We start from the raw sequence: 10,368 nt of genomic DNA on the forward strand, positions 1-10,368 counted from the left end.
GGTTTAGGTTTCCTAGTAAGCTGGTTTCAAAGCGGCAAAGACAATTGATGATACAAGAGGTGTACCCTCCAAAGCCATAAGACTCGAGGAGGACGTCAAAGGTAAACCAAATGTTGTTGATGGTCAACGATTGAAACATTATTTTGCGGGACAATAATTCGTTGGAAACATAGAGGTAAACTTGGTACCGATGGAGAAGGCCATCGAACACAAACTCACCAACCAGAAACTCCAGAATTCATAAAAAAAACATGTTTGTGGTACCTAATTGTCTCGAAAATTCCTGAAACTCTCGGGAAGTCATTATTTTGGAAAACTCCCAGCAAGTCATTATTTTTTATTTTTTTGATAAAAGGAATATGTTAATATCATGGAGATATCAATTACCTAGCCTCTGCAGTGACAAAGATGCCTGAAGACATTAAGAATGCACACAGCCAGAAAAAGAACATGAAAAAGTGTTCTATGCTCTATCTGATTTCTATAGCAATTTGAACATTTATAATATCTTTTTTCTCACTTATTCTCATGTCTTATCTTTCGTTTTGTCGATACAACTTATTTCCATGTGCAGATGTACTTTGCAGTCTCCTGTATTGTAGCAGTTGCACCCTGATCTGTATTCTCTGGATATGTGTGTTCCGTTCTTGTGGTCTAAACAGGTAGACTGAATAGCTCCACCACGAAATCCATGACCATGATCTACAAGACAGAACCAGAAACACGAAGCCATTAATGTCAAAGTCGGTGATAGAACAACAGCTAGAGCCCCCACAGAGGATCTGGAATCTACCAGGCACAATAACTTTACCACTAGACCTCATCTTTATAAAGCAAGCTCAGGAGGAGATCAAGATTCCAAGAATCCTTTTCCATTGGTATATTTACCAGGGACAATAGTATTATCTTGTGAAGAAAGTAGATCCCCTTGTATAGAGTGTGTGTGAAAGGAGCAGGCGCGACGTGGAACAACAACCGAACGCCTTTTGCGGCGGGTGCAGTGTAGTGCTGTTCTTTCATGTTTTAGCTGTAAATGAACAAGATGTGATTGAGAATGGCAAAGCAGTGAGTCAGGAAAGGCGAAAAGGCGGAGGCCAATCCACGCCGACCATTCCCTTTCTTTGTCCCCATCCTGCCGCCCACGCTCTACCATTACCACTCACGTGCCCTACACATGATCGTCACTTCAAACGCTCGTCCCATTCGGATTTAGGAACTGAGGTTTCACACGGACAGAATGAAAACAATTTAATATGGTATAGATGTTGATATACTCCGTATTTTCTAGAGAAATTGTCAAATCTAGAACTTCTATTAATTTGGAAGGTGTAAGTACTTACATTATTAGTATATAATGGTGGTAAAACATATTCCACCGCTGCAAATATCCGGTGCCATAATGTTGTAAAAACTGAATAAACTGAATAACTAAATGGTGTTCGGTATTTTTTCAGTGAGACAGCCAAGGCACCAACCGATCTACGGTTTGGTGCTTACCAGCCGGTAAATTATGCACCGTAGGTTTGGTTAGCATCAGTACGCTGCATTATTGGAGCACATGACATGTCTTTTCTGTTTTCTCACTTTCGTGTCAAAAAGATATCGTGCCATGCATACACAGACAGACACGCATAGACCCTATTCATATGACAAGCCAACAAGAGCTACATCACCTACTGATAACTCACCAGACACGAGAGAAAACAAAGTCAATATAGCTTTTACACTTTCCCAGCATGGCAAGAAAAAAGTTCCAAGGAACCCTCCAAGTTAGAAGATTGGGAGACCCGATCAACAGTTCACACCAACCAAAACCAAAATGGGTGGCCAAAGTGAGGCTTGAAATAAATGAAAAGCTGAGTGCAAAAGAGCACCAGTTTATGAACATTGGCAGAGGGTTATGCCCGCCAAGCAGGGTGATCAGATCTCACAGCTAAATGAGTTGATTTCTGCGAAAAACGAAAGCCGGGAGAAGCTTCGGAACTTTTTATTTTACGGTATATTCCTACAGTTAGTTGGAGACTGACTGTACACTTGAATGTACACTGGGACAGACGGTGAGCCTAAGATCAGTAACTGTTTTCGATGATCGAGGCCGTCGTTACTTAGACCTGCGGCTTCATGATCCTCACGCTGGTGTAGAAGCGCTTGAAGTCCTTCATCGCTTGCTCCTCGATCTGGATTGACCGGATGGACGATGTGGCGTCACTCTCTGGCTTGAACCAGCGGTTGGGGATGTTATCCCTGACGCCACCAATCTCTGCCACTACACCCTGGGATGGAATGGCAAAGCCTGATGTCCGGGTTTTCGGACTGTGGGAGACGATGCCATGCTGCCGTTTCTCCTGCCCAAAAGATAATTGGTTTGTGGATCAGAGACATATGATTGAAAAGCGAGCACTTTTGTTATTTTCTTTTATTTCCACAAGGAAATAAAATAAAATAAAATGAGCTCAACCTGCTGCATCTGTATGTCCCTGAGTGAAGGCCGTGATATGTTTGGCGAGGTAGCTGAAGATGACCAGGGTGGTGTGCTCTTGTCCCCTTCATGAGCAGGAACTGTGCGAGCAGACGTAACAGATATTGGACTTGAACACGCATCTGGCATGAACGAAGAAAGTCGCATACGCCCAGCACTATCAGGTGAATCCTCATGGCGATCTTTTGGTTTGCTTGTCATGAGATCGGGCGTTTTCGACTTCTGCTCACTTTGAATATCCCGAAGGGAAGCAGGTCCCTTTGTTATCTTAGCCCCACCCCAGGCAGGCCCTTCTTGCTTTGGCGTGAGAAGCACAACAGGAGTAGGCAGGCTTGGTTTTGGGGTGTCATCAAGAGCACCACTCAGAAACAACGACAAACCACCTTTCTTATTCTTCTTCTTTGAAGAAGTTGGCCGGGAAGCTTTGTTCCCTAATGGACAAGAGATGGCTTTTGTGTTACTGAAAGTGACATCCTCTGATGGCTTGATTGGACCATTAACACGCGCTTCCTGCTTGAATATATAATTTCATCAGTGCCATTGCTTTTTAACATAATGAATGCTATAATCAACAAAAGGATGATTAAAAAAAGTACTGCAACGAAATACCAACAAAGATAGGATCCTACTTAAAAGAAAGAAACAAGATACTCTGCAGGACCAAATACTTAGCCTCCCATGGAAGCAACACACAGAACAGGTACCAAAAGAATAAAGATAGGCATGGCTTCTCACTTTCTCAGCACTAGGTCTTAATGAGACCACAGAAAATAAAGTTGGCATCACAAAAAGCAACGATGCAAAATCTGAAGTCAAACAAACCCACCAAGATAAGCCTAATGTATTATATACCAAAACGATGCTAGCAACTTAGGATCAGGGATACTATCAGTTTCAAAATTATACCAGTGATCGCGGTGAGAGCATTGGACGGTACAAACTGATTTTTTTCTGAAATCAATTTGAAGCCTAGAATATTCTGTTTTGTTTTTGTTGACAAGTTATAAAATATAATGCATGAATAGAGATGAAAAGGTAGATGATACTTGCACAGAAACTCAGAGTTGCAGACACCTAAGTATGTGGTTAATGAGGCTTGAAGATCTTTCACTGGCTAGGACTCAGGCATGAAACATTGAAACCTTATAATAATAAGGACATTTGCACAGAGACAATATATGATTATATAAGAACTAAGAAAAATGAAGCCATACAGATATTATAAGATGAATGTGTGCAAACCTTTTCTGAAGAGCCCTGGGCTGGCAAGAATTCTGAAAGCTCCTTAATGTGGTTTTGCTCCTTCTCATCTTTTATAGAGGAAGTATCAGATTGTGCTGCCTGCTTGCATTTCTTCTGTTTCTTAGATCCCTCCTGTTTTTTGTTTGTTCTACCTTCTGTCACATAAACTGAAGGCCTTGAGAATGCTTCCAATGGAAAGCCAAGCTCTGCAAGCTCACTTTCAAGGGCAGCTCTAGATTCTAGCTTTGCTAGCTGTTGATCATCAAGATTATGACCATCCAGTTGTTTAGCCTCAAGCATTTCAATCTGCTGCAGTTTCTTGCGAAGTGCCCTGATTTGCTTGGAGACAGCTTGTTCAGCATTGCTTTCTTTCTGAAGGAAGTTACCATAACTTGGCATTCCATACGACTTCAATGCAGGTTTCTGACTGTCCCTGAGCCGCGGGGATCCTCCAGTGCCATCTCCCTCTGCATCACTGTCAATGACAGCAGGATAAGTAGCTGTCACTGTGGGAAGACGGCGGTGACTCCAGGGCTCTGAGGATTTTTCATCCAGCAACCTCTCCAAGCTCGCAAGAATTTCAGGAGAGGCATTCATAATTGAAGGAGCTGCTACTGTGAAAATGTAATCAAGGTTGCGAATAGCTGTATCCTGCATCATAGTGAACAACAGAGTACCAGAAATCATTATGCGAAAATTAATTAAGCATAGACAAAGGATGAATACATATCTGTATGTGACATATGTATAGTGCATGCAATCTGCAGCACACTAATGTGTTTACCTCGCAGTGCTTCTTGAGCTCCTTGGCTTCCAGGGAATCAGCAACTTCAAGAAGTTGTATAGCATTCTTTGGCTCCATTATATACTGAATTGCAACTTTCTCACAGAGGCTTTTCAGACTAGGTATGCCTTTGCTCATTGCACAGTTGTTGTTTCCAGCTAGATCAGTTTCAGGTTGGACATCATTAAAAAGGATGTCTTCATCCAACTCTTCCATCATACCACTCCATGCTATTGAGGACTTTTTATCTTGGATTTTGAGTTTGGGTGGATACTCAGGATGGTAAATACTAGAAAGCACAAGCATGTGTGTTTCACCAACACAAACTGATGATGCTCGCTTAACACCATTCACTCGAGTAAACATTGGAGTTTCCTCCTTACGTTTCTTTGCATCACACATGAAAACATCACCAGTTGATGTAGCCAGTGCAGTCCAGTACTTTCCAGCCGAGATGCTCACAACATTCCTTCCACACATTGAGAATATCTGTTCAGATAGCGTTTAAATGTAAATAACTAAAAAAACACATAGTTTGGCTTTTAGAGGTAGTAACTCAACATGTAACAACCGAACCTGTCGGCATCTTAAATCAGGATCTGATGAATTCCAGTAGAAAAGAGCACCATCCACTGTTAGAGCAGTACTGTGCATCACTCCAGCAGCCACTGATATCACCTGAAGTCGCTCCATACGATGAAACTTCACGTTTGTATTCCCACCCTTCTTAAGACATCTAGCTATTACAACACGGCGAGGAGTCACGAGGCGATGGCCCCAAGTGAACACCTGGACAAGAGGATGACATCACCAGGACTGTTAACTTTATTGGTGTTACAAAAATGTGTATATAATATAGAGCTCCAATAAGTATAAACTTACCTCACCATCAGCCCCTAAAACTAGCGTATGGTATTTTGCTGCAGATACACCTTTCAATATTTTTCCTTTCAAATACTCTACCATCCTTGGAATGCAATTGGATGCTGAGTTTGAAGTGCCATAGCCTAGCTGACCCTCCTTATTGGAACCCCATGTGAACACTTCACCAGTGTCAGCAACCGCTGCTGAGTGCTTGTTTGCAGCAGCTACAGCAATTATCCTTTGTTTGAGCGAACTAACACGCCTTGGTGTTGGTTGGGTATCGACAGAAGGGTAACCAAGCTGACCCTCTGCATCATGAAAAACATTTTGTTATAGGACGTCATAACACCATAACAGTATCAAGGACTAAAACAACATAACATGCGTGTGCTACTCTAATTTTTGGAGTTCCTTGTTGCTGGAAATGCATTCAAGATACATCACACATTCACACATACCTCTGTTTGATCCCCAGGTAAACAGTTCCCCAGACTCTGTAGCAATCACCGTATGATGTTTGGCTGCAGCCACAACATTGACTTGTTTACGGCCTAATCCTACTGTCACTTGGCGAGGGGTAATCACAGCTGTAGTCTGACCACTGCAACAAAACAATAGCTGTAGCAATGCAAAATAAACTTCACAAATAGCACGAGGAATGGGAATTCTAACATCAGATACGTCTACAACCTTGGTGCTCAACTATTTTTGAAAAAAAAAAGTTAGCGACTTTAGGCTTCATTGGTGCCCTTTAAAATCTATACATATAAGACAAGTTACAAATAAAGTCGCGTAGGGATAATCATTTTTGTCTTTTCTGTAGAAATTCGTTTATAATACTGTGCGAGTGTTTACCTCTGAATATCTGGATGACCAAGACGACCACCTCGACCAAACCCCCATGTGTACAATTCACCATCAGAACTAAGTGCTACACTATGGAACTTAGATGCAGCAACTGTTTTGATGTATGATCCATGCAAGGCGTCTACTTTGCATGGTAGTTTCTGTATGTGGGCATTGCCAGTTCCCAGTTGATAGTTTGTTCCGCTTCCCCAACTGAAGACTTCAGTTGTAACTAAAATAGAAAAAGATATAAGGATTTTGTAAAGCATAGCCTAAAGAAATTGCAAAAAGGACATAATCACATAAGTACTGAGTACCAAAGCACTGGATAAAATTAGAGACAAATTAACTGTCTCTTGAAACCGATGGAGAGTTATGCTACCTGAATCGGGAGAATCCCCATTGGCCTGTGATACAGGGCCAGAGAGAAGATCAATAGGTGTACGACCCTTGCTGTCTTCCAAGTTGAGGGATGCACCAAACTGCAGAAGAACACCAGCAATACACAAGTGGCCAAAATGAAGTGCTCTGTGGAGGCTGCTCCAGCCAGATTCCCCATCCTGCAAAAAAAAAAACGTTGTTTTACAGAGAAAACTAATATTATACTTAATAATGCAATCGAACTGGACTAAGCAAGTAAAGATCCAAACATAGACAAATTATACTTCAAATTAAGAACAATGTGGTTGTTAAGTACTCCCTCTGCCCCACAAGCTGGTATCAACTTGCCAAAAATCTTATGTTGTGGGTCGGAGGGAGTATATATGTTTTTCAATTCTGCCACAATGAAAAACATTTTTACAATTTTCTTGTGGTATCTGCACTACAAGCTCCCACTTGCTAAGGCATATAATTTGTACAATGCCAATTTAATAACACAGTAATTTGATGATTTCAGGCTAGGTAAACAAAAAGTAGTGTTCAATCAAAAAGATATGAAACACACTACAGAAAGACAGTTGTTCATACCCTTGCATCTGGATCAGCACCAGCGTCTAGGAGCCGCCTGACAATTGGAAGGTGATTTCTCCATGTTGCAAGATGGAGGGCACTAAGGCCAAATGCATTTCTACCATCAATGCTTGCACCACTCTTTTTCAACAAGACCAAAGCAGATTCCACTTCAGCTATTGAACCTTGTTTTGAAACAAGGCATAGATCCTTCAGAGAGCTTCCAGGACAAGGTCTACGAGCAGCAGCTTGCTTTGATGTGCCTGGCGGAGATACAGAAGTCTCCATGACACTTCAGGAACGCAAAAAGTATCTGCAAGTTTACTGAGGAAAATTAGTACTATGTCACAACAATATGAGACAATAACATTTCTTTAATTTAAAATGTCATAGTACCTAGAAAGGGAGCTCGACTGCTGAAGTGCTTGCCACAAGTACTTCAAGACGGCACCACTGTTCCAGTACTGTTTGACTAATGACAACTAAGTTTTATGTTGATTCTAAGCAAAATACAAGTCTATTATAATTACAGCTCTATCTCTGCAAGGAGAACTGGCTGAAAACTTGGATGAATATCATCTCCACTATCTCTGTTATCCTAAGAACTAACCAAGTGATCTAGGACAGCATGGTACTAGATCTTCATCCTGAGCCCAATTGTTTTATTAAAATTAAATAAGGTTATGATGCTATTCCATGTCAAAATGGGATGCTAGATAATGAAGCATCCATAGAATAGAGATCAACCTGCAAAGTAAAACGGATGTAAATTAGTAAAACGATCTGATGTGCAAATTGCTGTATATATGAAAGACTGTATGCGCTCAGTTCCACTGGAGATAAGTTGAATGATCGAACAGACTCTTTAAGATACAGGAAAAATATACAAGTCTAGTGAATTGATATAGCTCAGTTTGAAGATAGCTCTCAACAGAATAAATATTACTGAATAGTCAATGTAATAGTATGAGATTGATAATTGTCAGAAATACCGGTATTTAATGAGAACGAAGCCAGCATAAAAACAATGAGTTGCAAGTCTAGAATCAAAGTAGCAGGAGTATTTGGTCATGTGCAACTTTATATTTGTATTAGAAACAACCTACCAAAAAAATTAGAAAATTTGTATATGTATCTAACACAACATAGAAATCTTAAACACTGACCCCTTGTGTTCTTGTATTCTTGTTCTTGTTTTCAAAGGAAAATAGCCATCCCATCCTAGTAAAATCTAGCACATCGATTGCTTCATTCAATAAGTATAGGTTGCCAGGTGGTCGTTTTAATGCTTTTTGGCCAGTAGCTTTTGTCTTAATAAAGTTGCAAAAGAATATATTACTGCGTTCAACAACACTATGGTGAAAGATGAGAGGGCAACAATTGGACAATGTTAGCGGAATTTATCTAATGATCTGATTTACCCACCAAACAAAGGAACGGATTTTCCGCAGCTTCTTTCTTCATAGGAGATTTATTAAAGATAAGCATAGAAACTGCAAATTGAACCTATACTGAAACAAGAGAAGGAACATACTAGATAATATCAAAAAGCCATCTACACTGATTCAGGCTTCAACTAGTAAGAATGCTTCCGACAAAAAAATAACACGGTAAGCAATTAACCACAATTCTTCAGTCTTAAAGCCTGTAAGGTATACACACATACATGATAGATTTCAAGTTTACAACTGATTCAAGGCAATTGAGTAAGTCTTAAGTAATGTTTGGGATGATTCGCTAGTTAAACACAAAACGATGAGAACACGTCAAGCAAATTGATCAACAACCCACGCCATCACCCAAAAAATGTGATCCGCTCAGAAGAAGACAATTTTTTTCGGCCGCAACCACATGCTACCTTAATGTGTAGGAAAAGCAGATGTAGCATCACATTGCCAAAGAAAACATAGGGTCAAGCCAAAAACTAACGGCAAAAACAAAGTTGACACGAAAAGAAATAATAAGGGAACATATCAGCATTTGCACCTGCTGATGAACATGACACTGCATCAAACAGAAGCCGAAATCATCAAATACCTACTGAAAACTATCCATTTTGATAGAAAACTTTCAAGAAAGCCCAAATGAAAAAGCAATTGAACATCAGAATACAAGTCTAAAATAAAATTCCTTTTTTTCATTTACATCACGATATAAGAGTAACCGACCAGAAAATAAAAATCGCGCATTTACGACTGCAAAAAACAGCGGCGCAAATCGGATCAAGCAACCGAACAGGACCAGCATTGCGCCGAGCAACCGCCGTCGAAATCCTTCCTCTCCTACCAAGAAACGGATCTACGACTATACAACATCGCCCATGGCGATCTCTCCCCTCAAAAGCTATGCCCCGAGCAGCATCAATCTAGATTAACTCTCCCATACAGGAGAAGATGAAGCCGGCAGCAGAGAAAGAAGGGAATGAAAGGATCGACTGACCTTGGATTGGATTGGACTCCCGTCAAGAACACATGCTGTCCTATCTCATCCTCTATCTCCCCGGGGGAGGGCTGCGTTTATGTGGGAGGGAGGGAGGGGATCCCGGCGTGGAATATGCTCCGGTTCGGGCGCGACGCAGGAGGAGGAACTGCTCCCAAACTCGGCCACCGCTCTCTCTCGCTTGGTGCGCGTGGTCTGTCGCTGTGAGGTGGGGGGAGTTCCTGGAGGACACAGAGCGGTGAGATACGTGGTGATCTCACACACAAAAAGGATATCCCTGGGAAATCTTTATTCCACGGTACGTCATTCACGAGTTCGTTGCTGCTCGGTTGGAAAATTTGTGCTTTTTTTTAGTCCCTGAGTTTTCTTTCATTGGCGTCTAAGGACTTTTAGCCGTGGAATGAAATAGTGTCGTACACGCTCAAGAAACGACGGGGGGCTCTAGCAACTTCGTTGGATTTTTTTGGTCTTAGATCATGCGAAGAAAGAAGTCCTATATCAAGTTATTATTGTTGAAAAAGGAAGATCGTGTCATCGCCAGTGCTAAGCCTCTGGATTATTATCATGACCTGGTATGTCATCGGATTGGTCTTATATCATAGCATCAGAAACCTTTTTTTACGAAAAACAATATACTCTATCTATAACGTAGAAGAAACTTAAAGTTGCATCCCTTTTATGGAGCTAAAATGGTCATACTAATTGATATCCATCAAGAAAACAAGGATGAAACGTGACACAATGTAACAATACGAGAGTTGGC

At 41.1% G+C, this 10,368-nt stretch overlaps 1 protein-coding gene across 1 annotated transcript; it reads right to left on the reverse strand.

The window, feature by feature from the left end:
• Nucleotides 1-1,824: 1,824 nt before the first annotated feature.
• On the reverse strand, nucleotides 1,825-9,783 carry LOC124675974. The gene is made up of 12 exons (XM_047212062.1): nucleotides 9,606-9,783; nucleotides 7,563-7,913; nucleotides 7,185-7,479; nucleotides 6,598-6,775; nucleotides 6,225-6,447; nucleotides 5,828-5,970; nucleotides 5,388-5,677; nucleotides 5,082-5,294; nucleotides 4,506-4,994; nucleotides 3,722-4,372; nucleotides 2,459-2,989; nucleotides 1,825-2,345 (listed from the first exon to the last, which is right to left on the reverse strand). The coding sequence occupies exons 3-12, from the start codon at nucleotides 7,452-7,454 to the stop codon at nucleotides 2,106-2,108; spliced, it is 3,228 nt and encodes a 1,075-aa protein (XP_047068018.1). The 5' UTR covers nucleotides 7,455-7,479; nucleotides 7,563-7,913; nucleotides 9,606-9,783; the 3' UTR covers nucleotides 1,825-2,105.
• Nucleotides 9,784-10,368: the final 585 nt, after the last annotated feature.

Source organism: Lolium rigidum, chromosome 7 (genome assembly GCF_022539505.1).
Source record: "Lolium rigidum isolate FL_2022 chromosome 7, APGP_CSIRO_Lrig_0.1, whole genome shotgun sequence".
Taxonomy (NCBI): domain Eukaryota; kingdom Viridiplantae; phylum Streptophyta; class Magnoliopsida; order Poales; family Poaceae; genus Lolium; species Lolium rigidum.